The sequence below is a fragment of the Chrysemys picta genome, chromosome 10 (genome assembly GCF_011386835.1).
Source record: "Chrysemys picta bellii isolate R12L10 chromosome 10, ASM1138683v2, whole genome shotgun sequence".
Taxonomy (NCBI): domain Eukaryota; kingdom Metazoa; phylum Chordata; order Testudines; family Emydidae; genus Chrysemys; species Chrysemys picta.
Window position 1 is genome coordinate 3,463,588 of NC_088800.1, and position 27,315 is coordinate 3,490,902.

Consider the following 27,315-nt stretch of genomic DNA (forward strand, 5'->3'; position numbering starts at 1 on the left):
CTCTCAACCCTGGGTTTAGCAGGCCAATGCTCAAACCACTGAGCTATCCCTCCCCCCAACAGAAAAAGCCTTGCAGAATAAAATTCAAGGGGCCCCCAATTCCTTTTTTGTTGCAATTTCAATTGCAGTAAGTTAAGCCACGTTTAACTTTTCTACCTACAGGTAAGGCAGACGTATTTACACAAGACGTATTTAGCTAAAGCGATAGATAACGAGACTAGTAACACTCTTGTATAGATTACTGCAAATGCAGACCATCCATTTGCTTCGTTAGTTTATTGTCCAATGATTATCAGTTCAAATTTAGAATGATCACACAGTCTGAGAATTAAATATATTTAGGTTCTGGGGCCCTTTAGTGGAAATAACTGACAGTATCCAGCTTATTTGGGAGGTTGGGGATCAGAGGTCTGAGTGGAAGTCACCTCAAAGATTAAGAGAAGCCCCAACAAGCAAGCTAGGAAGAGGCAGAAAGAGCCTGCTCCACCTTCACCATAGAGGGTCACTGCTTCGAGGATACTGTATCCTGAAAGGGACATTTATCTAACCATTAGGAAGATTGCTAACTAGATAATGGGGTTGTTTTTACTTGCGTGCAATCAAGCAATTACTTTTTCCTCATGTAGGTGATTCATATGCCAATTAAAAGGTAACACCCAAAACCATGTCTTAAGATAAAAAATTTTATTTTACAATTTTATAAAGCAGCTTTACATTAAGCACAAATGTTGATCCATTTAATTTGTATATAAACATAATAGTACCTCTTTCCCTCTGCAAAAAATCATGTCTTGCTGTATATAAAACTAATATGTGCACATTGTGCTTAAACTGCAAAGTCTATACAGCTTTACAAAGGACTACCCTTTAGAAGGGCATCCTGTAAACAATTTATTGCATATTTAACACATGGTGTGTACCCCCCATGTAAAATGTAGAAAAGAATAAAGTACAATTACAAAGTGAGTGAAAATAGCAGCTTTCAGTGAATGTCTCACACAATGGCCAAGAAAAACAGCACTGTCACACTTCTATAGTTGTGCTTGTGTCACTGGTTTGCATATACCCACGTGCACTGTGTTTCTGATGAAATATATATGTACAATAATCCTAGCGAATGGGTTAAATAGACCTTAGCATCGAAGATCTTTTGTCAGTTTAAAAACAGAGGTACAAAAGGGATTATACAGTGAAAACAAATAAATGAAATTACCGGCACTGGTGTCAATTAATGCTCTCCCAGAGCCCACTTCTTTTTTAAAACGAAGAGGAATCCATGCTTTAGGTTCCATAAGCACTCCTGGCTGATTGCTTAATTTACATGCATATGCACTCCAACAACAAAAATGCAATGTGATTGCTTTAAAAATAGAATGGTACAACATCAGTTTCTCAGTTGAAATGACTAACCTATGTTTCTTAACAAATCTATTTGTCTGCTGCCGGATGGACTCCAATGTGAGGTATGAAACATGGAAAGATCAATGCCACTATTTGTTTTTAACACTCTTTTCCTAATCAGTAGGAAAAGGCGTTCACAGTTAAGGCACTGATATTTGTCACAGAAGCAGTACCCAAACCTCCTCATTTGATTCTCCAAATTTAAAATGGGTATAATGTTGAGGAAACACACCAGAAAGCTGTCTCTGTCAGTCTCAGATAGTGATCAGCTATCGGAGAAGTAGGTTTTTTTTTCTTTCTTTTTTGTAATTTGAGGAAAATCTCCTCTCTGAACACTTTGGTATTGATAAAGATTTTAGGGTTCAAAATAGTTCTGCTGTGACATCTACTTTTTGTTGGAATCAATACGATCATGTTATGTGTTTGCAAAGATCAAAAGAACTACAAACCGGTTTCGTACATTGGTGAGCAAAATAGAAAAGGCTTTTAAAGTCTTACTGTGATCTGCCACATCTCTCCTTTCACTGGTTTGAATTTATTTTGTCCCCAATACAAACATCTCTCCCCACTCAAACTCTCCTTGGTATTTTTTTTAAACCACACATAAAAATTAGGAACATACAACAGGACCAACAGAAAAAAAAAATCTGTTAACTAGAGGGTGTACTCTACTATGCTGGAATGTGTCTACAACTTAAAGGTTTGGGATCCATCATCTGTACTGACCAAAATATTAGCAGATATTAGTGATACAGACTACCATAAAAAACACTATTGGTCCAATGACATGAGTTGGTTCGTTTACTCTCTCCGAACTACAAGGAGGCAAAACACATGTTTAGAGCCTACCAAATTCACGGATTATTTTAGTCAATTTGACGGTCATAGGATTTGAAAAATAGTCAATTTCACACTGTCATATGATTACATCTGAAATGTTACAGTGTTCTAGGTGTGGGGTTCCTGACCCAAAAGAGGGCAGCGGGATTGCCACCCTCACTTCTGCGCTGCTGCTGGCTGGATGCCAAGCTCTAAGCCAGCATCCCTGCCACCAGCAGTGCAGAAGCAAAGGTTGCAAGGTCTGGGGAGGTGGGTTAACATATGTCCGGGTTTTCCCCGCAGCCTCTCCACCAGGATTGGGGGCTGACAGCTGGGGCCGCAGCCTCTCTGCCTGGCTCGGGGGGCTGTCACAGCCAGCAGCTGCAGCACTTCCTGCAGGTGGGGGAAGTTCCTGGAGGTGGGTCTGACCCAGGATTGAGAGCGGCCCCTGCAGGGGAAGAGGAAGTCCTGTCCCTCCTCACCCTGGTCTGGGACTAACAGCTGGAGCCCAGCCCATGGTAGGAGGCCCCAGCTGGGGCGCCCCCAGCCCTGCCCTTCCCCTACAATAGCCAGATTTCATGGGGGAGATCAGATTTCACGGTCCATGATGCGTTTTTCACGGCCGTGAATCTGATAGGGCCCTACACATGTTGAAATGAAAGACTGCAATGGCTACTGAGAAGACTTTATAAATATCAAAAGGAAATGTCAGGTTAATTCTGAACAATAATGTAGGTCACTGAATGCATGGGTTCGACACATTCAGTTATTGCACAAGTACTCTTCCTCACTTGTCAGAGCAACTGAGAATACAAAAAATTAAGCCAATATTGTGGGTATAACTAAGTGTAGACACCTAGATTGTAATTTTAACATTAAAATGCTTGATCCACTTTTTAAAAAACAGTTTAAAAATTAAATCACTAGAAAAAAATCATATTGATACAGAAACCTCTCAAGTGTGGGTGAAAATACAGTACAAAACATCAGATTCCACAACAAGAGATTCCAACTATGGGGGGGAATGTTGATTAGCAAGCCTCAAATATGATTGTAAATTCAAATTTAAATGGTATGCTTGCAGTTTTTGTGCAGTCAACTAATCCCACTTTGAGTTGTGCTTACATAACTTAAGAAGCCTGAATGCTGGCTATGTGTGTTTTCCATTTACACATCTTTAAAGAAACCATATGTTCAACATATTTCTTGATATATAGAATTTAAAACAAATTTTGTGTATTTTTCCCCCCCAAGAAAAAAAACTATTAGAGAAACACTTTTTAAAAGATACACTGTCGACTACCCAGGTTACAAGTAAATACACATTTACTGCATTACATCACATGATCTGTAATTCTGTTTCCAACATATATACAGATAATTCCATTTTAAAAGAGGCCACATACTAACTTTTCAGGCAAGTGCTGGACTTTAGAGACCTGTATGGCTTCTGTAAATTATCTTTTTCCTACAAAAAGGAAAAATAAACTCCCCCTCCCCCCCCAAACTCAGGAGTACAATTTTGTTCAGTGCGAATAATTTCGCTATGGAACACTATGGGCAGGTAAACAAGATAAAGTACCAGCTTTTATTCAGTCCTTTGACTGGACCCCTGCTTCAAATTCCACCTCCCAGACAGAAGTATTCTCACGCTGGAATGCAATTACTTTCTGAAGATCAGTTTTGAGGACCACTTTGAAATAGTCCACAAAAAACTTAGTATGCAACCTTTTAAAATGTACCTTTGTTTAGCTTTAAGGAGTCCAATAATTCCTGTCAACAGCAGATAGCTGAAACGGGGTTTTGGTTGTGAGCTCTAATTGTGCTTTGCCCTGCCACCTTTAAGGTAGCTCTTCCATCTCTTGACGAATTCTTTGAAAATTGGGGACTCGTCAATCGTGCTTAGCAGCTGGAGTTGGTTTATGTGGGTGGTGTGATAGTCCCACCGGGCCAGGTTGGGAGCAGAGCCTAGCATGAAATGACGGAGGTCGTAGATCGTTCCTGAGCCAGTATCATAGAGCGGCAGCATGGCTTTGAGGGACTCCATTCCTCGATCATAGAGAGACTTTGCCTCTTTCCCTAGCTTCTCACCTGCAGTTTCTTTTAAGTCATACAGTCCAATCAGAGAGTACATGAAACCGTTTAAAACAAATGAGCTAGGGGAGGTTGGGTACTCTTCATACCAGTCATGTTTGTTCATAAAGACAGCTTTCACTCCATGCTGCTCTGACGGGAGCTTGTACGGTGCTGTGGCCTGTAAAGCGGAGCTGAGGAATGTGTGGTCTTTTGTTAACAGATAAGCCCTGACTAACGTTGAAATGGCCTGCCCTTGTGCCATGGCAGAGTACCAGCCAGGCTCTAAAGATTTAAACCCTTCCCCTAACTTCCGTGTCACCATAATTGGCCAGCCACCTTTTTCATCCTGGTTCCTCACTAGCCAATCACTTGCAGCAAAAAAAGCCGCCATGTGGGCAGTTGTCGATATAGTGATGTTATCAATGAAGCCTTTTCCCTTCGTGATCAACCGAATCACTTTCTTAGGCATTATTTTTGTCTGCTTCACAGCTTTTGTGTTGGAGAGACCAACTCCTTTCCTTAAGTCAGTTACCAGATCTCTAGTGACTGTGCTCCAACTGGTCCTAGGTCCAAGGCCATAGTAAATATCTCGGTCTTTAAAAGCGATCAGCTGAGTGTTCGAGACATAGTGTATGGTGAAGAGCTGGTTCTTCTCAGTTGTTTCTAGAACCACAGATATGCTCCCATTTGTGATGAATTTGAGGTCAAAAGAAATAATAAAATCTCTGGAGTTCCCAAGCTGCAGAGATGCCCCTTCAGTATTTTCTGGAAAAAACACAACACACAAACAAAAGAAAGCGGTTAGGGGTAAAAAATGATCTGCCAGGATGTATATTAATAAAACATTTAAAAGGAAGTTACGCCATGCAATTAGGTTTGCCAGATAAAATCTGAAATAATTCAATGGCACTTAACCTAAAAATCTGCATTTCCATGGTGTGTGTCAGTTCATTATTGCTTATTACTAAATTAAAAACACAGCATCAATTAATGGGTCAAGAATGACTCCCTGTACCATAAGGGAAAATTTCCCTCCTCTAGCCTACGTTAACGCATTACTGCATTCTGTCTAGGAGAAGTGCCAAGGTATTGGCCAAATTGCTTCTTCAGGATCTATGCTAGCTGATCAACACCCCGGATGCAATGCAGATGCCAAAATGGACTCTTCAGGCAAACGACAACTGGCATAAGAGGAGACAGAGAGGGAGAGTTGAAAAGAGGTAGATGGGCTGCATCACTGAGAACCTGAAATATGTTTGGTAGTATTAAGCTATCCATAGTAGACAGCAATATGAGCTAACAAAGCAACACAATTCAAAAAATATAAACCCCTCTAGCTACAATAAATCTTATCCTAATCCGGCCTGGCATTCTAGTAACACAGTATGGGCAATTTGTTCCAGCTGGTTATGATTCAAAGAAAGAAAAGCAGAACAAAAAGTCACTTTACATTGCATGTCCTCTTTCAATAAAAATCCGATTGTGTGGGCGCAAATTGGGTGTCTGACACTAATTTGGCATTCCGTATTCTGGAACTTGTCACATAAAGCAGTTGACATGATTTGTGCCAACAGATTATTAACTGCCCACTTCTCCTCAATTCCCCAGTCAGAAAATTGTATACAGAGGTGCTGGAACTAGTTGTGCTGCTGCACCCCCAGCTTGAAGTGGTTTCCATCGTATACAGGGTTTACACTTTGGTTCAATGACTCTCAGCCCCCCACTGTACAAACTGTTCCAGCGCCCCTGCCTGTGTAGCTAAAATAAAAGGCAAAACACCCCACAGCAGATTCTACGGTCATCAGCTTAGATGTTCACCAAGTTCCACCACAGGGCCCACCAGCTAACTGTGCAAATCTACTGAAGGCAATGGGTGTTGCGCAAGCATAACTGAGGCCCTAATTGGGCCTGCGGGACATCTGTTACTGGCGATGCACCAGAAGGAAAGAACCTAGCTTGATTTACAGAGATTCCATTGAGCTTATTAGAAAAGAACTCTTTCTAGTTGCAAACTGAAAATATTTGAAACTGAAATTGAAAGGAAAAAAGAGCTCCAGCTATGCCATTTTTAGTCACACTTCAGACTAGAGCCACATTAAGCAAAACAGCTTGGAGAACTGAGAAAGCAACAGGTAGTTAGAGATCCATTGGGACTAAAATTAAAATCTATTAGCTGAGGTTTTGCCTGCTTGACAGTTGCAAGAGCAGGGAACTGATCAATTTAGTGGAAAAATGAACACACAGAAACTTTACATTAATTTATTAACCTCTGCAAGGGCAAAACTCAGTGCTGTCTGGTTTTATTTATTTATTTTTTTTAACATATGTCAACCATTAAATAAGGTTCCAAAGCAATACACCATAAGGAAACCCTGTTTCTTCACACATTAGCTTTTAAGTACAAGACCAAATCTCCCCAAAACTGTAGTAGATGATCAAACAGCTAATTAGTTTGTAAGACTGTACAGGTCTTGTAGTTTTGAAAGCACAGAGGTATGATAAACGTTTAAAGACAGTCATTTTCAATTAATGTTTTTAATGGAATAAAATTCTCATGTGTGAAAGGTGATTGTTTCTTTGCTTGTGCTCCTTGATGTGTGAAATACCCCATCAATATTTCTAGGAGCAACAACTGAGTTATGACCCACATTCCCTCAAGAATACAAGGCTTTCCCCATCTACCAAACTAATCCATTATGCTTTACATCAAGACTATCGTTTCACATGCTACACTGTACAATCTCAGTTCTACCGTATCTCCTTTATGACTGAATTGTATGTGGTTTTTTTTTTAAATAAAGCTTTATTTCCTTTAAGCTCTGAAGTTCAGCATCTGCCTTTGGAGTAAAGAAATAGCCATGTTTTGTTACACTAGTGTTCTTCTTTCTGTGAATGACTAACTCCACCACCACCACCAAAATTCTGTAAAATAAATTAGTTCTTTAAAAAAAAAAGTTAAAATGTTGACTGTCCCCATCTATCACTACTACTTATTCCTTTTGCTTTCTACCATACAAAACGCTATGGGAAGAAAGGCAAAAGTTAAGAACCAAATAAAAAAGACCAAAAAACTAAAGGTTGCCCATTACTTGTACTGCATTAAGCACCTATAAATCCATTACTTAAGGCCAGCTAAGATGAGTGGATTCGTACTGTGGCCTTCAAGGTCTGGAGATTACTCTGCCATCAATAAAGGATGAGGGGAGAATACATAAAAGATCTTATAACCTTTCCTCTCCTTATATTTATCTACTACAAAGACACAAGAGTGTTCTGACAACTTTTTCCTTAGAGACCCAGGCTTAAGGTGCTGACTAAAATTACTTCATTGTCTTTTTAAGTAATGGACTCATTAATTCTAATGGGTATTGATTAGGAAGAAAAATACATTCAGTCCTTACTAATGAGGCTGTCTTAGTACAAGGGGAAAATGTTGCATAAAATAATGCATTTTGGTGCATCGATGATTTGTTTTGTTAAGTATGAAACAGAATATGACAACTCAAGAGGAAATAAAAGTATATTTTAGAACACTGAGTGGAGAAAGGAGCCGTAAACACATGGTGTCTTAGCAGCTAGATACATACTGACTGGGAAAACTCAGAGGGGCTGGGTAAGAACAAAGGCTCAGAACATTGGCTATAGCCGCCAAGCAAACGGTGCAGCTGGGAAGGTAACCTTTCGCTCCCCACCTAGGCTAGTTGTAGCTGTGTGTCACTTAGAGCAGCCTGAAGGCTATTTGACATTACCTCAGCCACCCATGACCCCCAAGAGACTGACATGTAGCTGGGGCTCACAGAGCCCAGGGAAGCCCTCAGTCTAGCTTTTCCCCAGCCATACTCCCTTACACTGGCAGTAGGAAGCCACTACACCACTGGAGGATCCTCCTATGCTGAGATGACCCTTCAATTATCAGCTACTTTGGAGTTTCAGGGTCGGATTCTACCAGCAATGGCGCATAAAGCAATTGTGCTAGACCTCTTAGGATCTGGGCCAAGGTAAGAATACCAGAACACCTTCGGCCCGATTCCAGAGCCATCCGGTGCACGGAAACTCATGCACAATGAACAGAGGGTAGGTTACAGAATTAGACGTTCTTGATTTCCTCCATTAAACAGTAGTACATCTTTCAGTTCAGGAGGGTTTTGAACATGTTGGTTATTTTAATGTACAAGATATGCTAAACCCACCTTATGGATTAACCCTTGCTGCATGAAACTGCAGTACTGTTACAGAGCAATAGAATATTTAAAAAACCTGAAGCCACATGTAGTCCAACTTCCCCTCTTTCCTTAGGCTTAGGAAGGCCTGAATTGACTGACTAAATATCGTAAAACTTGTATGCCAAGTTTCAGCACAACACAAGCATTTACATTCTAATGAAAAATCTTTGGATACAGGGATTGATAATGGAAACACTGATGGGATCCATGCAGTTAAGCCTGTAAAGAGGATATTGCAGGAGCCCCCTATCTGTAATTCGTTAGCACTAAGACTGCAAATTTATTTTACTCCCATTTCCTATTCTACAGACTGGTTCCAAGGTTATTTGCTTCCTCCTATTCCTGTGATAGGATTTCATCTGGAGCTTTTCTGTTCTTTATCTGTGTGGTAAAATCTCGTCTATAATACAGCTTCTGTTCACTTTAGAGTTAGTTACCAAGTTGAGAGAGAATATAGAAGGAAAATAAAAGAGACAGACAAAGGAGAAGACAGGTTTTCAGGTGAGATTTCAAAGATGAAAAGTCAACAAGGTTATAGACATATGTATTTAATAAAGGACTCCCATGGTAACATCTGCACAAAATTAACACAAATGGCTTATCTGTGATGTAGTTACAACAACACACCTGGAGCGACAAACTGTTTAACATTAGTGAACCTGGATTTATCAGGTACTGTTAAAACAGAACAGCCTTTTGGTACAGTCCAATCAACAGGTCTGCTGCTTTTGTCCTTGTCTTCAGCTGTTTCATACACCTCTATGTGAGGTGGTTTCTCAGTCAGATTTTTACTATAATGACTTAGCCCATATTGTGCAATCTGGATCGGGTAGAAATAGCCTTGAGGTCCCCACTGTGTGGATAATGGCACACCTGTAATATAGGAAAAACATGAATAATTGTTAGAATATTTAAAATACAGTTTAGAATTCTGTCTCCCTTCTCTCCCCCACAGTTTTACATAAATAAATGCCATTTACCAGAAGTAACTTTCACCATTAGTTCTCAGGCACAAAGAAACCCTGTTCAAAAAAGGTGAATTATTCTCCTCCTTTTTACCAAGGTCTGCAAATACTAAAAACGGATATCAAAACCGACCAGATGCAGAAGGCAAAGTGAAGTTCTCACCACGTTCTACCATACCTGGGCATTTACTTGCTTATTGCAATACCATACTTTAATACATAAACATTTTTATGGATTTTTCCTTCCACTCTGGAGACCATTAAATCCCTCTAATACCACATAAATCTTTGCAAATTAAATGTAAAACAACATTAGTAGAATTTTACTAGCATTGTTTCATGGTGAACCTGCAATTTTACTCAATACTTGCAAATCTAAACTATTACAGCTCCCGAACTATAAGGCTATTACAAATACATCTTGAAATAATGTCTGTGTAATCAGAGATTTCCCCCACCCTGCTCTTTACAGAATTTACACATACTTTCTGGTCTAAACGTCTCTCCTTCAGGTTTAGCTCAACGTATAAATAAAAGACATGGCAACCTAAACTTTTGTCCCTTAAGTTAGGGTTTCTCTGCAAGGGCTTCCTTATCCCAGACCCTAGTTGCCTCTGAGGAGAAAGCCACTTCCCCCCCTTATATTCAAAGTGGAATTAAAAAGTCACATCTACCAAAATCAGTCAATAAAAATTAACTGGCACATCTGTGCAGAGCTCCTACATCTGCTAACAGTTGGGCCCCCAGAGACCTGCTACAACCTGGTAATTTGTATAACTGAAGCTCAATGCGTAATGTAATGCTCTTGAAACCTCATTCATCAATACATTTTCTAACATTCTCTGTCATGACCAAACCTCCATGATGTGCTTAAAAAGAGCGCCCCCCCTTGTAGTCAGCTTCCTTCTGTCCAACTTACTCATTAATGTCCATTCAGTGAGGACCACCCCCATTATCATAGCCATAACTGATGACAGACAACATATCACATCACTGACTGACCAGGGGAAGCAAGTGGAGCCTTAGTATATGGAAAGAGGCTTTAATTTATATGCCAATATCTGGATAAATGGTAATATGAAAAGAAATGCACACAGAGCATGAAGCACGGATAAAAAATTTTCAAAACCTGCTGGAGTTTAACAAACATGATTTACTGGTCTTCCAACTTAGTCTCAAAGCTGAATCTTAAAATGGAAAGTGTCTTGAATCCCCTGCAGGAAACAAAGGATCCCAGCCCTTCAAACCTTTGAATGGCACAAAGTGAAGAAAATTAAAAAGTGAAAATAAATACGGTGGCATTTGCACCATTTTTGTCCCTTGGAAATGTCCAGCTTGGAAGCTAGCAATCCCTGGAACCTGGTGTAATGAAAAGATTAAATTAAATTAAAGAAGATACATGTTACGAATAATAAGTGTTCCTGAAAGTAACTTGATGGACTACTTCTGCCTGAAGAGTAAAAGCATCAAGGGAAATATTTAAGTACTATGTATTATCTCAACTGCTGGAAGCTAGCTCACTTATTAATACTGAGTGTTCTCAGTTAAGGGTGCATGTATTGGGATCATAAGATGAAATCTGCTATAAAAGCTTTACTTGTAGCTGTTAATTTAAGAAGAGGACATGATTAAATTTTCCAGGTCACAGGACACAAGGCAACATATTACCTTGTACAAAAGAGACAAGGTAAAATAGAACACGAGCTCTTCTGGTGACAATATAAGAACTACTCGATATAGACTCCCATCTCACATCATTCTATTAGTTTGCCTTTGAAACCTAAAACCTTTTCCAACGGTTTTACTTTGATATCCATCCTCTCCCCCACAAACAGTCATTATTTCTCCTTGGAAACCTGTCTGCCAGATGCTAGCAAGTCTATTTCCCTAACTACATTAGGGATCTTGGCACCGCATTGCAAGACAACAGCTCTAAATGGCATAATGCAGAAAGCCAAATTTATAGGTAAATGACATTTGACACGTTGATTAAATTCATTCATAGAAATGTGTGGTTGAAATATACAGCAGCTAGACATATTCCAGATCGGCGTGGAGCCTACATATTTTGCAAGTTGAGATGCTGCAGTACTTGTCCTGCCTGGTTTTATATTGCGGTTCATTTTGCTTTTCAGCCTAAAAGTCAGCAGTACTGCAAAGTGACCAACTGCAGTGATCTTCCAGATACAGTCTACATTTAACATCCAAGACGGATAGCACATTGAGCACCACGTATGCGCAAAGAGGGGAATTTTTAATGAAACAGACTATCGATTAGAAAGTCTGATGTCGATAACCAGACTTTCTAAATGATATTCTACATCAGACTTTCTAATCAATAGTGTGTTTCATTAAAAATTCCTCTCTTTGCGCATGTGCGGTGCTTACTGGGTCTGTAATTTATTTGTAATTTTGGGAGAGTCACAAGACTCAGCAACATGCACTCTCCCTTTACCCTCCAATCAGAGACGAATTATAGTCAGGCATCTTAGGGCTGGTCTATGCTCAGAACTTACATTGGCAGAGCTACGTCTCTCAGGGGTGCGCTATGCCATGGAGCTATGCCAGCCTAACCCCAGTGTAGACAGTGTGTGGTGGACGGAAGACTTCTTCCATTGACTTAGCCACCACCTCTTGAGGAGGTGGATTACCTATGCCAATGGGAGAACCTCTCTTGTCAGCATAGGTGGTGTCTACACTGGAGCACCACAGCAGTACTGCTGCAACACAACAGCTGTGCCACAGCAATGTTTGAAATATATAGACAAGCCCCTGGGGGGGGGAAAAAAGTCTACATTCAGAGCTAGGCCACCTTGCAACCCAATTGAATCGGCATTAGTAGAATTAATAAAACACCTTTCTTGTAGGGCACAAGAACAGATGTCCCCCCTCTCTTTCCATCTCATTCCAAAGCAAGGTGGCAGTTTAAAAGACAGGAGGAGAGTACCACTGCATTGTGAGATATTAGAGCTAAGATGTCACCTGGCAAACGTCCAACATTAAGATAAGCTGGTTTTTTTTAAAAGCAGCTACAGTGAATCCAAAATGGCAGTTATGGGACACCGGAAAAGAACACTAATTTAAAGAATTGAATTCAATAGTCTTGAAGTGATATTTTAACACCATCTCCACTAAAAATAATAGTTTTTAGAAATGTGTTTTGATAGGGCATCTTATATTTTTTTCAAAATATATGCCAGAGACTAAAATAATTTAATACATTGACTGAAAAGATATAATAGTATTTGCTTGGCTGATACCTAAATTAGTAGGAATGTGATAATATAACCTGGAAGGATCATAGTACATGGTATCATGATTAATTCAGACATGGTTCATTCACTCCTGTGCATCTTTTAAAACAAACCAATCTACTGACGTGCAGGGGTTTAGAAGTGACCCTACCCTGGAAGTTAGAGCGGATACTAGCATACAGTGAAACATCACAAATGACATTACAAATTACTGAGTTTTCCAACTAGTAAGTTAATTATTGTTAGGAAAAGCTCAGGAATACAACACCACATCATGCACTTTGTTCATTTATTTCACAAGTGCAGTTTAGTTTTAGTTATTTATAGTATGTGACAGTATGCCAGTAAGTTTGCTATAGTACGTTTTGTAATATTAATTAATTCTTAGTTATGAGATCTCGCTGGAGTTTTCTGCTATTAAATCTTTCCTATGAAATGGAATGAGAGCTGTTTGTGTACGAATTATCGATTGAGTGGCTCAGCAAATTAGAAAAGTTCTACTGTACTGTAATTTTATTCAGAGTCTTACGAGATAATGCTTTAATGGCTTAAATGCCTTCCCATTCAACTCACACCATTCTTCAAAATCTCTCCTGTAATTACACAGAAAAGCATGAACTCTCATAGTACACACTTGAAAAAATACTCTTCTCCGGTCTTCAGAAATCGCAGTGACTCTGTTACCTTGTTGCATACAACCTGTGCTGGGCCAACCTAGATCTGGAAGAATCTAATTCTGCACTGTTTTCTGCTTGTACACATTTATTGTTTTGCTCTAAAAATGTTCCAAAGCAGAAGCTTACATTATTGTGCTAGCTCAGACATTTATAAACCCAAACACATAAAATTCATAATCTTGTTAAATACAACATAAAAAAGACAAAATACAATAGACGGTTTAGCCATCGGGTATTGTATGGTCTGCAGAGCTCTGCTGTGTGGTTTGTCATCTCTCTCCATGGGTGCTAGTAAAGCATAAGAGTACTTTCTAGCACTGCAGGTGTCTGCTGTAAACCAAAATTAGAGATGTCAGGACGACACTGGAGGAATGGTAAGGGACAGACTAGAATAAACTTGGATGTCACCCATGACTCACATCCCCATTCTTTCTTAGGGAGGCTGAGAAAATGAAAACAAACATCTTGAATATCAAATTAGGAGAGCCAATTTTCAGATGCATTTCATTCAGTTGTAAAATACATTCCCCACCTACCTTCAACACCACTTATGCACTTCACTCTATCTCGAACTTCTACATTGTAGCCCTCAAAGGACATGAAGACTCCATCGGGGTGGTAAGGTGCTCTCTGTGCATATACTTTGGAGTAGCTATGAGAGAACTCAAATCTGTCATAGCCATCATACTGAGCAATTTTCCCATAAACCTCAAAGTATTTCTCCACCCAACTGAAGGGCAGAAAGACCTCGTTGCCCTCTCTCCTCCCTTTAATTGTATGCTCATCATTGATCAGACAGTCAATTTCTTCATATTTAAGTCCCAAAATTTTGTTTCCATTGCTATTGAACCCTCCAACAACAGGGGGTGCTTTCTGTTGCTCTTGGGGGGACGCCTCCTCGCTCTGCTGCTTGGCTAGGTTGTTTACATAGTTGTTACTTTCAGATGCAGCTGTTCGTTTTTCCAATCCGTCTACTCGGAAGCCATTGTTCAGGTTTCGGGGAAACTGAGTAGTTTTATCACTGGAGCATCTATTCCACAGCAGGACTGTGACCAGAGTGAAGAGCGCGCAGATGATGATCAAAGTCTTATAGTTGACCCGAGCTGCCAAGCAACGCATATTCACACCATACCTACAAAATAAAAGGAGATGTTCTCAAATATAAATGTGAAGCAGATTAAAATCGGGGAATGGATGGTTTTTGCTTTTGCTTCAGTCGACAGCGATAAAGCTGGTGGCAGGGCAGTGCACCAACATGTGGGGGAGAGAGGGGGGAAAGGTGTCAGTTTGGATTCAACCTCACCCTGGCTCCGGTGGGAGGGGGTACAGGGGAGGTGGGCAGTAACACCTTCCGTGATTCGCTAGCAAGCTCTCTGTCCGACACATGGATTCTTTAACAATAGTATCCGGAGGGAGATGCGTGAAGCGCTCAAACAGAGGGAAGCGTGACCGAGGGCTTTCATGCAGCGGGGTTGTGCGCAGACATGACTGAATTAGGAGCAGCATATAGTGGGGTAACCCCCAGGATCCCTCTAGGTCACCTCCATCCCAAACCGATTGGTAGCTCACATCACCAACTTTGGACTATAACAGAAAGGCATTTATCAACACAATTTTGTTGTGCAGCATGAGCAGGGCACACCACAACTGGCAGTAAGCTTCAGAGCCACAGTATATTTTTTCAAGTAAAAAGTCATAAATCTAGCAACGAAATGGTCAGCAGCAGGCGATTAGAGCTGCAAAAGCGCACTAATCACAGTAATCCACTCCGCAGCGCACACAGACAAGTCAAACGAAGTACAGCCGCTACCCAGTGAGACATGATGAATCATTTCTGCGCCAACTCCAGAAAGAAGAGGGAGTCGGAGCGGAAAGCTCAGACAGGTAATAGAACAGTAATTGGTTAAACGCTAATGATGCACATAATACTACCTATAAATCATAAATTTCTGACAAATGAAAAGACTGAGCTCTAAACTCGGATGTGCTTTGCTTTTGTTGAACTGAGATGCCACCGAAAGATGTTCTTAATTGGTGTTTTTAAAGAACTCTTTGTGGTTGGGAGTTCTGTGACAGGCTGGCACACCTGTTGGCTTATGTGTATTTGGAGAAGAGTGAGTAAAATGTTTATCTAAAGTCATTGCTGATCATTTTAAACTGCCTCATTTCAAAGATTAAATCTCAATCATTGCTTTCTTCAAACAGAGACGCTTTTGAGATGTTAGCAGCTAATGCTTAAAAAAAAGTAATTTAAGTGTTTAGACCGATAAAAAAAGCGAGCGGATTTAAAAGAACTGGAAATATACAACATTTGCGCCGTGTGGACCTTGACATTCAAACCTAGATCAATTTTTTAAGTTTCAACTCTTCAAATATACTTTTTAAAGTTACAGTTTATTACTGGAGCAGGCAGGCAACTGGACTAGGTAGTGCTAACTACAGCCAGATCTCAGGCTGGGAAAGACGCCAGGGAGTTAGAGGCCTCTCTAAAGTAGGAACAGAAATGGGAAAATGGGAGAACATCCCAGGGGGCTACAAACTCCCAACAGAAGTGTTTTGGGGACAGATTTCTTGCACAAAGTTTCCACAGGGTTAATAACATAAAAAATGAGTTGGAAAGGCTTCTCTCATAGCAGAGGTCCCACTCCCCCTTACCAGTTTTCTTGCCAAAAATTCCCCCTGCCTCCCCTCCCCCACCCTACATTATAGTAGGTGAAAGATCATGGTGAAAGAACACATCAAAAGACCTAATACTGGGAAATATAGGAATAATGATAATAAATTTAAATTATAAAGCATACTGGCATAAAAAGCTAGTTTTACTCAAGGATGAAGCAAAAAACCTGACACCACAAGGAAAACGGGAGCATTTAAAAAAAAAAAAAAAAAAAAACACAATTACACAATGTGGTGCAGACTACTATGTTTTCAATTTTTGATACTTGGATTTCTCTTGACCAAGGAGCTTAATCAACAGCTTAATTCACATATATCCTTCAGGCCAACATCTTTTCCCTTTGAAATGTCTCCTGAGTTGATGGCAAAGAGTGCCCAAAGGTTAAAACATGTAAGTACCTGATCTGATTTGTGAAGCACAGAGCTGAGTTTTTATTTAGCACTGTGCTGCCGGAGCGGCCCCTGTCTTGCCAAGACGCTTAGAAGAAATGCTTTTATAAAAATCTTAGGGCTACTCTCACACATCGAATTCAGTATGGAGGGGAGACATCACTACATAACTGAGAAGCAGTCAGAAGCGATGGGGCAGAGGTGAGGACTGAGAAAGTAACAGCAGATCTGATCTGGGCCATTACACAAACCACCCATGCTAATAAATAATTATTATAATACAGGCTGAAGTACTACAGATTAAGACCAGGAAGTCAGGCCAAGAACAGTTACCACTGCAAACATCTCATTGTATGCAACCATCTGTAACAGACTTTTCCCCCTTAGCTGATTGGTGTACTAAAGAAGTATGCACTCCCACCCAGAGATCAGCATTAAGAAGGTATCAGGATGACAACATGATAAGATTTCTTGTATCTGGTGGCACAAACAAAGTAATGGTTTAATTGCAATTGAGGAATATGAAAAATGGCTTGTGGGTTCTTAAGTTTATTTCTGAATTCAGAAAATGTTTGGCCCACAACATTTTAATAAATGCCGTAACTGTACAAAGTTGTAGCACTATGTACTGCCTTTGGGCAACTACAGAAGGAACCTAAAGGAATACCCAGCGAAATAAGTATAGGAGTACTTGTGGCACCTTAGAGACCTAACAAATTTATTAGAGCATAAGCTTTCGTGGGCTACAACCCACTTCTTAAAGCTTATGCTCTAATAAATTTGTTAGTCTCTAAGGTGCCACAAGTACTCCTGTTCTTTTTGAGGATACAGACTAACACGGCTGCTACTCTGAAACCCGAAATAAGTATGTTAGCTCTTAATATTCTTTGAGGCACAATTGAATAGACAGAGCTGGTGGTTAAATTTCACATTTAAAATAACGGTCACACACATACCCCGCTAAGGACTATTCACACAACTCTCTGAATCGACCTCAGATGACTAAATGAAATGTTGCAGCAATGGCTGTAGTTTCTGCAGACAGACAAATATGCACGAATGATATGAACAACAAGGAAGGTTCTTTCTTCAGGTTGCCTTTTTTTTTAAAATAGAAAATGAATCACCTCACTAATTTTATACTTCCATATTGTAAGCACCATCTGGCCATCTGAAACTGGACTTTAAAAGATAAGTGTCCTCTTTTCCTGAAAGCCTAGTTTACTACAAGCTTTTAGAGAATATAAATTTGTATATAATTGTATTTTTATGGAAATGCTAACATAAGAATAAATTTAATTTTCTGCATCAGCAGATAATTTTTAGTGATGATGCTTTCAGGATGACCTCAACAAGTACACTTTGCTTCTTTTATACAGAGAGATAATTCACTTTTAAATGGAGAACAGTATTTCCTATACTTCACCCCTAGCCATAAAGCACACTTTACATTTAGTTAAGCCATCTGTATTATGGGGGGGAAGGGGGAGAACAGCTCAATACATTTTTACGTGCTTATTACTGCATATTTTAAACAGACTATTAGATGTCGTTTTATGGCACTGAATAGGCCCAGCTGTCCCCCAGTTATAGAATATCTTTGTTTTAATCTGTGTGTGTCCAGTGCATTGGGAGGCAGCACGTCTGCTGGTTAGAGCAGAGGACTTGGACTAAGCACAGCAAATTTCTGCTCAACTTTTTCCACCAACTTGAGGCGCGATCCTGGGCGCCTGGATCCTCAGATCCTCACTCTGCTTAATGGAGAGGATTCCTACTATTGTGACAGCACTGAGATCCGCCGGTGAAAAACAGAAGCATGAAGTATTAAATTAAACCCAACATTTTTGTAAGATGACCAACAGCAAGCTGCAAGTAACCTCTGGGATGGGAGCAGACAAAAGCCAACCATCAAACTTCAAAATACTTATCATTAAGAAGGAAATCATCTTCAGCCTGCTTTCTGGTTAGAATTCTCTGGGTATGCCAGAATTAGTGTCATGAGCAAGACCTGTCATCCTATACCACCAATACTCTGAGTTGTTGCCTATGCAATATGGCCTCCCTTGACTTGGGTCACACAGATTGACGCCTACCATTCTTCTAAAATGACAGCTCAGATGGGCAGCAATGGCATGGCTAACCATCTTCTAGGTACCACTTGGAGAGGAGACCCAAGTTGCATTTGGCTCACAAGTGGAAGAGAACGGTGTTCGCAGTCCAGGATTGTGAGCATATTTGATCACAGTGACAACTGTTCACCTCCATTCAGAAGCCAGGATTAGGCACTGCTGCCGTTCGGGATTAAAGAGCCCATGAAGCTTTGTGGGAAAGGCTGCCTGGTGCCAGTATATTTTACCTAGAACGATTCAGAAAGAAAAAAGTGAAACATTTTGGAAGAACCATCATATTCGATTTCATCGTGCAATGAAGAGGCCCTGATCCAAAGCCCATTGAAACAAATGGAAGTCTCCAATATCATCAGTGGGCTTTGCAACACATTGCAAGGGGAAAAGCATTCCTGATGCGCTCAAGACTGGAAAATGATGGAACATTAATATTGGAATTAAGCATTTTTTGTTTTGCTCTAGCCCAAGTTTAATACTACAAAAATATTTGTAATTAGCCCCCCAAACACCATGTTAAATAGGACCCCAAAATGGTATTTAAAAAACACATGCAATCTTTATGAACATTAGCTGAAGACACCACAAAACCAGAGGCATCCAGCACTCACGTTAAGAAACAGATCAAATATCTGCAACCAACAAGTCCCTTTCCTCCCTTGCTTTTTTCATTTCTGAATGCGTTTCTCTACTATGAAAAATATTTAACATGTAAAGGTAACTGTTTTTGAACTACTCCTCAGCTCCTCCCCTAAAGTCACAATTCTGGTTTATGACAATTTCACAGCAACCACCTGTGAAACCAGAGATAGGATTTTGGGTACAGAACAAGCAAAAGGCAGAGAAATGTAGTTGTCAGACAAATGCCCATAGTTACCAAGAACAAAAACACAAACATTCTCTGAACTTGCATAGACATCTACACTTTGAGACATTCCTTAAATCTTTAAAGCAAGTGTACACACTAGATGTAAATGGATGTACCAATAACTGTACAAGTCTCAATAATGTAAAGCAGACCTACAAAGGATTGTTTTAAATTGAAATTGTGCCTTTTGTTCTTCATTATGCTATATAAAGGAATACATTTTATTTCAGGATTTTTTTTAAAAAATAAGGTAGCAGATATGGGAGGGTCTGCTCTCTCTGGGTAGGTCTACACTTACCTCCGGGTCCGGCGGTAAGCAATCGATCTTCTGGGATTGATTTATCGCGTCTTGTCTAGACGCGATAAATCATGCCGGATCGATCCCGGAAGTGCTCGCCGTCGACGCCGGTACTCCAGCTCGGCGAGAGGAGTACACGGCATCGACGGGGGAGCCTGCCTACCACGTCTGGACCCGTGGTAAGTTCTAAGGTACTTCGAATTCAGCTACTTATTAACGTAGCTGAATTTGCGTATCTTAGTTCGAAATGGGGGGTTAGTATGGACCAGGCCTCTGTATATCAGGGGTATTCTGTCTGGTCTTCCTGGATTTTGCTGGAGTATACTAGGAGAATCTCTGGATGTGTACTGAGAGTTCTCACACCATAATTGAAGGTATAGATTAGATTGTCTTTCTCCAAAGTTTCCATTAGTATTAGAGTTCTAGGTATTAGCAAAATGCAAGCATTTCTAAACAGCCTGACACACACTCAACTGCTCAGCTGTTAAAAGCCGTTACTACCTGTGACTATTAAGACCTACAACTAATCTATGCCCATCTGTTTGATGTTATTGTGACCAATTCCCCCTCTCATTTGTCTTCGGATTAACCAGTACAATGGGGACTCTGATCCCCAACTTGAAGTCCTTAGGTGTTATCACAAGAGGAACAAAGTTACCTTTAAAGAATAAGTTTCTAAAAATATAGTGAATCCAAATTACCTCTGAAAGTTCAGTATATTCTTGTTGAAGCAAAAATTACTTCACAGAATCCTAATTAATATGCAAGGCAATATACAATATTTTATTGAGAAAATAACTAGTCAATTTCAAACACGTTAATGGATACAACTTATTTTGACCACACAAATGAAGTGTCAACATTCTTTGTTTTGAATACAAAGAATAAAAAACTAGGCTAAAGAAAAACTAAAACTTCAACTATTCCTGCTACTACTGTTATATTAATTAAGTCTGCAAGCAAAGAAGTCTTGGTACTCTGTGCTATGAATTATAAATGAGGAGTCACTTTATACCTTGGGCTGAGAATGCCAGAATTTAATGCAGTGTTATTGTAAGCGTGTTGGTCCCTGGAACTAGAGAGACAAGGTGGGTGAGGTAATATCTTATTCTTTAAGAGCTCTGTGTAAGCTTGAAAGCTCGTCTTTCACCAATAGAAGTTGGTCCAATAAGAGACATTACCTCACCCACCTTGTCTCTAATATCCTGGGATGAGCATGGCTACAACACTGCAAACAACTAATATGCAAGGACACCTTGCCCTGGAATCACCTAAAGGTAAGCAGCTCATGGGTCCAGGCTGCTGTCAGGTCTCCCTGTACACTGGACACAAAAGACCTATTTATAAAGAGATCATGGCAAAGGAGGATGTAAACTGTTTCACAGCCTCTAACCATCAACTCCTCTGACTTTATCTACAGCGGTAACCCAATCCAAAGCAAGCTTGGTGGATGAGAAGGGCTCCAGCAGGAATCCTACACATATTTATAACAGTTTGTTTTGCAGATGCTCCTTTGTTCAAGCCTCTTCATCTCATTACCTACAGATTAATATACAGGAACTAACAGACATGTTTACTGGCTAAATCTTTTCTTGACTAGGTTACCCCAGGCCAGACCGGCACACCCCAGAACAGCAAACAGGCAACAATCAGAAGCAGCTAAACATGTGAGCCTCCAGTAAGTCTAGCTATCTGCTCTTCAAATCAGTTGAGAAACTGCAGGACTAAACATATTTCTAGATCAACCTTTGCAGAGCAATTTATTGACTAGAGATCAAACGGACAGGTTAGCATCTCAACTAGGGAACAGTAGCAGAAGAAAGCAGGCAAGATCTTTTCTGAACTGGACGACACTAGTACAGATGGATTGGACTGGGTAGCAATAACTAAACGTTAACTAAACATTACCCAAAGGAAGGGAAAGAAAACGAGAAAGCAGAATAAGCAGGAATAGATGTTTCCTGGAGAAAGGATGCACACAAAGAAAGGGAAAGCTCAAAACCAACTCCGCAAGCTATGGACAGTCGTCCTAGGTGCCTCGCTAACCCAGAAGACAGGGCCCCAAAAGAGAACATTTTGCTGCAGAACGTGTATAGGGAAGGGCAGGTGCCTGCCTTATACAGCTCCACATGTGTGTGTGCGCAGCCGTGTCCCAGCCAAACAAGGGAGATTTGTATTCCAAATGTATTGATCCTAGCAAGCGAAAAAGCACAGGATGTTTTGCTGACCAGCCATGAGAATATGGAAATGTGTCCAGCAAGAAGTGGACATCTGTGAGGAAGTCCCTTTGCCTGTAGCTACAAGCACAGAATAAAAAGTTACCTATTCTCCAGGGCGTTTTGGTCCTCGGCAATTTTTTTCTGAACAATTTAAAGACCTGCCCTGGCTGGTCTCCCTGGGGAATGACATTAGGGAAGAACAAAAGTCAATAGTGCTAGTTCCCAGTGACACCGTGTCACGGAGTCCCCGGGCGATGCTCTGGAACTGTGCCCCACAAAGCCAGTCAGGACTTAGGGGAGCCTCCTCTCCCATGGAGCAGACTGTCTTCAGGGCAAGAAGCTCACACGGCTTCATCTTCCTGGGTCTGACCTTGGAGCATTCAGCATATGCTCCTCCATGCGCTTCCCACAGCGAGTCCGCCCAGGCGGGGTCCTGGGGAAGCCAAAGGGTCCTGCACGCACCCCCACTCCACTTCGCAGTCAGATGTGACTCTTAGCCAGCCAGTAAAACAGAGGTTTATTAGATGATAGGAACACTGTCTAAAACAGAGCTTATAGGTACAGAGAACCGGACCCCTCAGCCGGGTCCATTCTGGGGCCCAGCGAGCCAGACAATCCCGTCTGCACTCACTCCCCGTCCCCAGCCAGCTCCAAACTGAAACCCCCTCCAGCCCCTCCTTTCTGGCCTTTGTCTCTTTCCCGGGCCAGGAGGTCACCTGATCTCTTTGTTCACCTTTAGCTATTCCCTTGTAGGGGGAAGGGTCCCAGCCATTTGTTGCCAGGATACAAAGTGTCAGCCATTTATGCACACTGGAGACTTAAGAAATGCATAGGGGAAACTGAGGCACCCACACAGTATTCAGAGGAAACATTAAGAACAGTCCCACTTTGTCACACAACAGCCCAAAGGAAAAGGATGTCTGTGTATGGCTATCACAAACCTTCCCACCGAGGATGGGCCGCCACAGTGGTCTACTGGTCAGCATGGCTTCTCAGGTGACACGTTTGAACGCTGGAGTGAAATCCTGGCTCTGCTGAAGTCAGCATCAAAATGCCCATCAATTTCAATAGGGCCATGATTTCACCTGGTCTCTTGCTCTGAAGGTCAGTTGAGGCTGGGAGTGAGGGAATGTGCGAAGCTGCAAAGAAAAGGACGGGCACCTTGTATAACTAAATGCAGACCTCCATATGATTAAGCAGGAGCAGCAGATAGGCTCAGAAAGGAGTCCTCAACTTGGATGGACATATACTGTATCCAAGCAAAGGCCTTGAAGATAGGTGGAAAATAATTGTGGATCTGTATGCATTTCTCAGGGCTTCAAGGGCACAGAAATCCTATGCTCTGGGAGCAGGAGAGAGATCTTTTACAAAACAGACTACTGGCGAAAGAATTAAAGACAGGATTCTGGGAGGAAACACTGGCACTCAGAAGAGAGTGACCCAAGTGAATCAATATTGGGGATTTATGATGGATCACCAAGATAGAAATAATGAGGAAAAACAAACAATCAGACTTCAAGTGGTTACTGCAGCTTGTAAATTTTCAGAAGTCTGGAATGACCAGAGGGTAGGCATTGTCACAGCTTTGGCAAGCTGAGTTCTGATTTGGCACACAACTCACAATCCCATGAAAGAATGAGCAGCGCACAAAAACACTGACCCAGCTTTTGACCCAAATTGTTAGCATTTAAAAATTGAGAATATGGAGGGACTTTTTAGGGAACTATTGTTGCTCTGAATTAAAACAAAATCTTTTAAGCTCCAGTTTACAAAGGCAATTTCAACACTAATGAAGCATTAGGATGGGGGAAAAAAGGTGTCAGGATAACTAATTAAGGTGTAAACTTCATCAGAATGATGGATTTAGTTGAAAACTGCAAACTAGTCTTTGGTTCCATTTTCAGTCAGGTCCTAGCCAATTATTGGCAAGGATTTTTAAACACATCATGTAAACCCCTCACCTCCTATTAGACTGTCTACTCATCATTCTGTCTCCTGGACTAAAGAAGGCTCCTGACAGCATGAGTCGATGTCACAGGGTGTCTTTGTTCCAAGGCCTGACAGGATGTAACTGGGGAAAAGCTTGATATGGAGGAATTAGGCCATGTCTACATGACAGACTTCTGATAGCACACCTACGTCGGTCAGGATGTGAACAGGAGCAAGCCCTAACCCATATGATGTGCTGGCAAAGTCCCTAATATAGACACAGTTATACCTGAAAAACTGTGCTTTTATGCATCCGAAGAAGTGGGCTGTAGTCCACGAAAGCTTATGCTCTAATAAATCTGTTAGTCTCTAAGGTGCCACAAGTACTCCTGTTCTTCTTTTTGTGCTTTTATGGGTAGAGCTTTTTTCAGTTGGGGGGTGGGGGAGGGAGAAGACAGAGGAGAGAGAAAAAAATAAGCTCTACCAGTAAAAGCATTACTTTGCCAGTATAAATTGGTGTCCACACTAGGGCCAGGTCTACACTACAAAATTGTACTGGCATATCCATCAGGCATGTGAAAAAAAATAAAATCTCACCTTTAAAATCTCACATAGCTACTCCTGCAAAAACCCCAAGGTAGACAGCTTATATTGGCAAGAGTTCGTTTGCTAGTATACGCGGCTTAAGTATACAGGCCAAAGACCTCCTTCTGCCAGAACAAGCAGTGTCTCCACAAGGGGGTTTTGCCAGCAGAGCTAAACTGGCAAAGCTTTTATAGTGTAGGCTAGCCCAAGGAGCTCTTTGTGGTAGATTATACCAGTCAAGTGCCCCCTAGTGCAGACAGGGCCTTGAACTGGAGCCTTCAGATGGAGGAGAGGTGTTAGTACCAAAGAATTCCACAGAAGTACCTAACCATGCTCACCTTATGCAAGCAAATAGCTCAGCTGATTCCAAATTAGGCTACTTGCATGAACAGTGTCAGCAGGATGTCCCTGAAGATCAGTAAGTCAGAACAGACTAACCCATTGTGCAGAATGATGAATAAGAAAAGAACTTTCCGGTAAGAAATTAGTCTATTTATGATAAAGGTCAGGGCTATAGTTATTGCCCGTTCACTCAAGACACATCATAATGACAAGCTCTCTTGTAAAGTAATGTTAGATGGCAAGAAAAATGTCCCAGAAAAGGACTTTGTTACCATGTAAGATGATGAATCCAAGTCCCCCTCAGCACTAAAAAAAATAAATAAATAATGAAAATAAAGTTGTCCATTATCAACCTTCACTATGCTACATACAAACTATGAAACAGTTTGTAGGCAGGGCAGCACACTCCTTTTTTATTTGTTCACAAAAAAACTGATTAGTCATAGAAAAAGACAAATAGAAGAATAAAACTTACAAATTGATTTGGTAAACAGACAGGACCAAACAGTTCAGGTCTACAGAAAAATCTTGCAATGCTACTCAAAGACAATTTTGTTCTACCTTCCTTACAAAACTTCACTATCCGGTAAATGCAGCAAAATAAATCCTGCAATTTGCTGGCCAAAACCCTTAGTTTGCAGTTCTGACATGCCTTCAAAATACAGAACCTGGTTATCATTTTGTAAATTCAGTGTGCCTTGATATATGCTAAGAAGGGCAAGTTGCCCCCCCGCCCCCGCCAGCTACTGTACTAGCTAGTTTGAAGTGCTAATGTAATTCTGACAACTTCACCTTACAAGCTGTTCCCAATCATATTTGCCATTAAAGATGCAGGATTCCTCATTATTCAATGTAAAGAATTCTCACTTGTGAGGAGGATGCAGAGATGTAGAATTGAGGGGGAAGGTTTCACTGGTGGATAAAGAGCAGTGTCAATTTGCACTACTCTCCTTCACAGATTGTAGCTATAGTGAACCGTCTGCAGTTAAGAAAGGAAGGTATATTGTACAAGAAAAGGGAAATTAGAGAGACCAAGCTTATTAAACTCTACAAGAAAATGAATCAGCCAAAGGAGCTGTATCTATTTTTTATTTAGCAAATATCCTTTTCACATTCTAGATAGCTGCTTTGCAAGACTTTGTGCTGGGGGATTCTCTCTTCATCCAAACATGTGCCACTCCTACACGGAGCTACTGTAGCAGGTCTGTGTATAGTTACCCTGAGGAAGCCATCACCATAATGTTTACATAGCTACATAACTGGTCATTGACCTTCTGTAGGTCACTCCTGGGCAAGCATGGTCTAAATTAGGCAGCAACGGGGTGGGGGCTGGATTTCACAGCATTCCAGTGCAGCATACTGGAGATTCCAGGGCAGCTTTCAGATAAAATACCTCCATTAAAAAAACCGAATATGAACATGAATACAGTCAGTACATAGTTCCTCGTGCTACTGAACACAATAGTTAATTGTATACTGACCGCACATTTTTAATGGGATGCAGACCTGTCGGCTGAAAACGCACAGTGGCACTATAGAAAGCAAGGGTAAGTTGGAGGTTTTGGGAGCTGGGGAGAAGACAGCTGTGGCTTTGAATGCCTGGGAAAGGGTGGGAGGCAGTGTGCGATTGTGGGGTAAAGCACATTAACTGAATGTTTCTCCTAAAACACTCAGCAATGAAATGATCAACACTGGTGGTTTCCCAGGCACCACCCCACTGAGATGAACACGGCAGTTCACACCTCCCTTATAGCTATCATTACTACAGACAATATGCCATTCCTTGGCATGTCATGCGCGTTTTGGAAGGTTTTCTTCACAATGATATAGGCTAGATTTTTTTTTTTTTTTAAATGAACACTTAGGCTTTGGAGCACCCAACTCCCCAGCCACAGAAAAGCAAAGCACACAGGATCCCAGCTATAAATCACCTGTTTGCCAAGAGCCGTATGCCACAAGCATCCAAATACAGGCTCATTCTTGCTTGCTCAGTCACAGCCAGAAGGCTCAGAGTTTGTGGAAGAAGCAGCTCCTCATAGCAAGTTGAGTAGGAGATCGGATTTCCAGTAATCCCTTCATTTGGCTTTTTGATCCCAATTCCCCACCATCTCGTTTCAGAAATATTAATACTGCTGCCCCTTCTTCCAATACTAGTGTCCCATTCTGAACCCGATGTCTCTCATCCTCTGCCTGGACGCAACAGATGTTTGGGGCTATGGAGCTCAGCTTTCCAGTGGAGGAAAAACCAGTGACAGGGAGTCTGGGTATACTAAAGCACGCAGACTCTTACAAGTACACAATAGTCCGGTCACAACAGTGTGCAGGCAAACCCTTCTTCCAGAAATCTCTGCACCGAAGCCCGGTTTCTCTGGAAGCAACTCGGCACTGAGACTGAGGCAGAGCACAAGCTCCCCCGCTCACCGCATCTTCTCTCAAAGGATCCTTGCGTAACCAAACGAATGATTACATA

General features: G+C 41.1%; 1 protein-coding gene across 11 annotated transcripts in view; it reads right to left on the bottom strand.

Annotated features, from left to right (window-relative positions):
* Positions 1 to 669: 669 nt before the first annotated feature.
* The window catches only part of GLCE (glucuronic acid epimerase), a 145,035-nt gene continuing 118,389 nt past the window's right edge, over positions 670 to 27,315 (bottom strand). For 10 of the 11 annotated variants that reach the window (XM_065559143.1, XM_005300704.3, XM_005300701.4 and 7 more), the window contains 3 exons: positions 13,952 to 14,547; positions 9,147 to 9,392; positions 670 to 5,061 (listed from right to left, as the gene is read on the bottom strand). In XM_065559143.1, the coding sequence (XP_065415215.1) occupies positions 4,037 to 5,061; positions 9,147 to 9,392; positions 13,952 to 14,534 (1,854 nt within the window). In that variant the 5' untranslated portion in view covers positions 14,535 to 14,547 and the 3' untranslated portion in view covers positions 670 to 4,036. Of the gene's footprint in view, positions 5,062 to 9,146; positions 9,393 to 13,951; positions 14,548 to 26,776; positions 27,004 to 27,315 lie in introns of those variants that run through there. The other variant, XM_005300699.5, reaches the window with a different exon arrangement.